The following is a 5,313-nucleotide window of genomic DNA, read 5'->3' on the forward strand; positions in this document are numbered from 1 at the left end:
TAGAGTTGGGGCATGAGGGCTCGATTATGAGTGATACTAATGGGATTGAGATACATACCGTAATAGGTTTTATTGATTCATGATGGGATCGGGTTGCATGTCGCAGCGAGTATTATTGATTCGTGATAGGATCGGACTGAATGCCGCAACAGGTTTTATTAGCGCTTGGGCAGGATCCGCCCCACTGGAGTTTGACATACCACCAATGAGCGTAGGTACCGTACAATGTTGAGTGATTGAGTATGATGAGTAAGAGTTGAGACAATCAGATTGAGTACCCTGAGAGTGTGAGTACATGGGAGTATCATTGTGATGCATTGCATTTGACATGCATATTTGTTTATGTAGACATAGAGATGTAATAATCCTCATGCTAGTTATACTTGGCATAGTTTACCGGTATTGAGCTGAATTTTTGAATTTGAAACATGTCTACATTTTCGTACTGTGTATAAACTAATTATGAGATTTCCCTAAGTATTACTATCATTTCCCTGTTATACATGTACTGTTATTATCTAGATTTTGACTGTATTTTTTTGAGCTCATCACCGCTTTCAGCCGAAGGTTTGTCCTATTATTTATTGAGTACATTGGGTTGGTTGTACTCATACTATACTCTGCACTTCGTGTATAGATCCAGGTACATCTGGACCAGGTGGTTGCTAGACTTGGAGCATTATCTGCTTTGAGACTTTTGAGGTAGTTGCTTTGGCGTCCACAGACCTCGACTCTCCTTCTTTTCAGTTTATTTAGCACTGTTATATCTTTGCAGGCAGTTATATTAGAAGTTTTGACTATGTTAACATTTAGCAGCTCATGTACTCGATGACACCCGAATTTTGGGGGTTTTGTATTTGAGTTGCAGTCATTAGTATCGGTTATTCATGTTATTTTTCATTGTTAAACTTATTACATCATGTTTTCAATTAAAAATGCGTAGCTATTTATGATTGTTGGCTTGCCTAGCACTATGATAGGTGCTATCACAACATATTGAGATTTGGGTCGTGACATGTATATAAAGTTGTAATAGATAGTGTGATAACAGTAATAGCAGTAAAGCAGACGGGTAAGGATATGTTGAACAAGCAAGCACATGCAAGCATATATTTGCAAATTAAGCACTGTTAAAGTATATAAACAAGTGTTTCCAAATTCCATGTCTAGTCTAAATCTGCTAAGGTAAGAACCTAAGTATAATCCCCTGCAGAGTTTTCATAATGTTGCACCCTATTTTGCACAAGTCAAAATAAGATTCAACTAGTGATTTTCCTGTTGACGATAAAAGGGAATCGCCACCTAATATTTAGAGATATACTAGGGTATCTATTCAATTGTTGAGATCATTATTCTATTGGTCTGCTAACTAGTGAGATTTGGATAAGGGTTCTTGTTCTTCTAAGGGGAAGGTGTTAGGCACCGCCTAGAATCTACCTAACGTAGCTCCATAGGACTTAGACTAAGTTTGGGGAATCAAAAGGCTATATCTTACTTACTTAGTGCTTAAAAGTGTATGGCTTACCTTATGTTATGTTTAAAACTTATCAATTTTGAAAGATAAGTACTATATATACCTTGGAAAAGTGTAAGTTTTATTTAGAAGAGAAGCCTTTAAAAATGTCTATACAGTTGAAAGAGTGTTTAGGAAAAATAGATTTATAACACTTATACTTATTAATAAAATGGGGTTAAGTTTAAAATATTTGACTTTAGAAACAAAGTTGCTATTTGTGTAAAGTAAGGACTATGTGCTTTAGATATACCTTGAAAATCGATTTCAAATCTTATACTCAAATTCGAAGAAAAATCATTTGAAAGATTCTTAATTTGTAGCACTGTTTGTTTGATTTGTAGATAAAAACCCGCCTTTGGAAATCATTTTTTTGATTTTTCGGTTTTCTTCTTGTTTTACAAAGAGAGGATGTCAACTTTGCAAATCTATTTTAATTCCTAAAAGCTTCAAGAAAATTGTTCGTAAGAGTAAGAGTGAGAAATTAATAATAGAAGTGATTAAAGTTATTTATTACTAAGTTGCAGTACTTCTTTTATCTTTACCTATGTCTTTAGGGCTTGCTCGAGTTGTTAATGTAACTTAAAAAAATATGAAGGGAAACATTCAATCAAATATCGCCACAAAAAACAGTAAAATTATAAGAGTTATAAAGGAAAGGAAATGGACTCATGGTTGGGCCTAAAGGAACTTAGGCCCAGCAGACAGCGAAATAAACAACAGTAGCTCCAACGACTCCAGGCTCGGGCTAGAATTTGGGCTTGAGTTCTTGAGAACTCGACATGCCCAATTCAGATACATGTATAATAAAAAAAAAGAAGAAAGTCATTAGATATATGACCCAATGCAACACTCAAATGCAAGTAACATCAAATGTAAGGCCTAAGACAGAACTATAACAAGCATTAATAAGGAATATAAATAAAATTAATGTAAAGTCAAATAGGATAAAGAGATTGTGAAGCCTTTGCTTTCATTTAATACTAAACCTAAAGAGATTAGCAAATGTCAATAACTAAAGGCTTAAAGTGAAATTCTATTCATGGCCAAGACACCTTTTGGATCCTTAGCATTTCAAAGTTCACAAGGGTCTTAAGGACCCCGAGCAACGCTTGTGTCAGGGAGAGTACCTCAACCACAAACTAAATTTTACTCTTAAATAACCTTAATCACTCACACTTACTTTTCCCTACAGGTTTAAAAGCTAATGAGGCACTCATTGTAAATTCCAATACAATAATAACAATGGCACAAGGACATATACATTTCTTGTAGATAATTGTTTAGAATACTACATATAACACCAAGGGATCATAACTTACTCACAAATATGTGGTACACTGTCGTATACCTGAAAAGTACTTAAAGAAGTTAGTTACAGGTGCAGATAAGTAGTGAAAACATCAACTTGCTAATACAGGGACTCAGAACAACCAAGTTATGTAGCTTGAGTGGATAGAGGAGATATAATGTATATTAACCATACTAGTCCCACTGGCAGGTTCACACTTATGAGAATTCTCAACAACAGTCACATACTTAGCCATGTCTATATCTACTCATAGGTTAGCACTTCATTTCTTACTAAGAATAGGGGTTAATAGTCCACTTCAGAATCCTCAAAGATGGGGATACTTAAGCAAGCAAATTGGTCCACACTCAAACAAATGATATGAGCCCTAAATAAGTCTCTCATTCACTCTAGACTAATTAGAAGTTAAATACACAGTTTTACACTCAGACAAGGCAGATAAGCATCAAAGGATCTCTCCTAAGTTTATAAGGGATTACAGTTAACTTATATGAACTTAACAAAGTTATACGATATCAGAGGTATAGACATGAGCATGTAAGACAAGAAGAACTTGTTGAAGAACAAGCAGAGTGCAGAAATCCCAAAGATAGCATTCAAACACATTCATAGGACATTCTTACTCCAATCCTCTCAAGCACCTCAAAAGGGCCAATATACCGAGGGCTCAACTTACCCTTCTTCCTGAACCTCATAACACCCCCTTCTCTTTCACCATGTAAGCAACATCATGAACCCTCAGATCGATGTAACTCTTCTGTCTAGATTGTGCCGTGAAAAGTCGATCCTGAATCAACTTAACTTTTTCCAAAGCATCCTCAACCAAGTCAGTACCCAATAGCCTAGCCTCACCCAGGTCAAACAAACCAATCGGAGACCGATAGTGCCTCCCGTACAGGGCCTCATACGGTGTCATCTGAATACTTGATTGGTAAATGTTGTTGTAGGCAAACTTTATGAGTGACAGAAACTGATTGCAAGAACTGCCGAAATCCATGACATAAGCACGTAGCATATCCTTTAATATTTGAATGGTGCTCTCAGAATGTCCGTCCATCTGAGAGTGGAATGCTATACTCAACTCAACCGGTGTACCTAACTCTCGTTGCACTACGTGCCTCGATATAAAATAATGGACACTGGTACACCGTGAAGGCAAACAATCTCGCGGATATATATCTCAGCCAACTACTCCGAAGAATAGGTAGTCCCAACTGGAATAAAATGCATGGACTTAGTCAACCGGTCCAAAAATAGCCAAATAGTATCAAACTTCTTTAAATTTCATGGGAGCCCAACTACGAAGTCCATGGTGATACGCTCCCATTTCCACTCAGGAATCTCAAGCTTCTGAAGCAAACCGCATGGCCTCTGATGCTCGTACTTCACTTGCTGACAATTCAATCACCGAGCTACAAACTCTGCTATGTCTTTCTTCATTCTCCTCCACCAATAGTTTTGCCAAAAGTCTTGATACAACTTCGCAGCACCCGGATGAATAAAATACCATGAACTGTGGGCCTCTTCAAGAATCAACTCACATAGCCCCATCTACATTGGGCATACAAATCTGACCCTGCATTCGCAACACCACATCATATCCAATAGAAACCTCCTTGGCATCACCGTGCTGAATCATTTCCTTAAGGCCAAGCAAATGGGCGACGTCATACTGACGCTCTCTATTGCGATCATATAAGGAAGAACGAGAAACCACACAAGCTAGAACTCGACTAGGCTCTGAAGCATGTAACCTCACGAGCTGATTGTCCAAGGCCGTAACATCTGATGCATGCGGTCTCTTACCAACAAGAATATATGCAAGGCTACCCATGCTCACCGCCTTTCTACTCAAGGCATCAACCACTATATTAGCCTTTGTGGGATGATACAAAATCGTAATATCATAGTGCTGAAGACTCCGATGATCTTTAAATACCTCAGAAGACACGCCGTAGAGATAATGTCTCCAAATCTTCAATGCATGAACAACAGCTGCCAACTCCAAATCATGAACTGGGTAGTTCTTCTCATGAGGCTTTAACTGGAATGAAGCATAAGAAATCACTCTACCCTCATGCATCAAGTCACACCATATACCAATCTGAGGAGCATCACAATACATTGTATAAGAACCCGATGCTGAAGGCAAAAACTAGAACTGGATCGGTGGTCAAGGCAGTCTTGAGCTTTTGAAAGCTCTCCTCACACTCATCAGACCACCTAAATGGGGCACCTTTCTGGGTTAATCAAAGGCATTGCAATGGATGAGAAACCCTTTACAAAGTGACGCTAATATCTGCCCAAGCCAAGAAAACTCTGAATCTCAGTAGCTAAAGGCGGTTTGGGCCAACTCTGAACCACCTCAATTTTCTTCAGATCTACTTTGATCCCCTCATTGGACACCACATGCCCCAATAACGCCACCAAACTTCGCCAAAACTCACACTTGGAGAACTTAGCATAAAGCTTCTCCTCCCTTAATGTC

The 5,313-nt window shown here is 38.2% G+C and overlaps 1 protein-coding gene across 1 annotated transcript; it reads right to left on the reverse strand.

The window, feature by feature from the left end:
* Window positions 1-4,362: 4,362 nt before the first annotated feature.
* Window positions 4,363-4,950, reverse strand: LOC138870617 (uncharacterized). The gene has a single exon (XM_070148443.1). It carries the CDS (start codon window positions 4,948-4,950, stop codon window positions 4,363-4,365), a length of 588 nt encoding a protein of 195 aa, XP_070004544.1.
* Between the last annotated feature and the right edge of the window lie 363 nt (window positions 4,951-5,313).

Source organism: Nicotiana sylvestris, chromosome 1 (genome assembly GCF_000393655.2).
Source record: "Nicotiana sylvestris chromosome 1, ASM39365v2, whole genome shotgun sequence".
NCBI classification, from domain to species: domain Eukaryota; kingdom Viridiplantae; phylum Streptophyta; class Magnoliopsida; order Solanales; family Solanaceae; genus Nicotiana; species Nicotiana sylvestris.

Coding starts and splice junctions, on each gene's coding strand:
- LOC138870617 (XM_070148443.1), bottom strand. CDS start 4,950: ATGTATTGTGATGCTCCTCAGATTGGTATATGGTGTGACTTGATGCAT.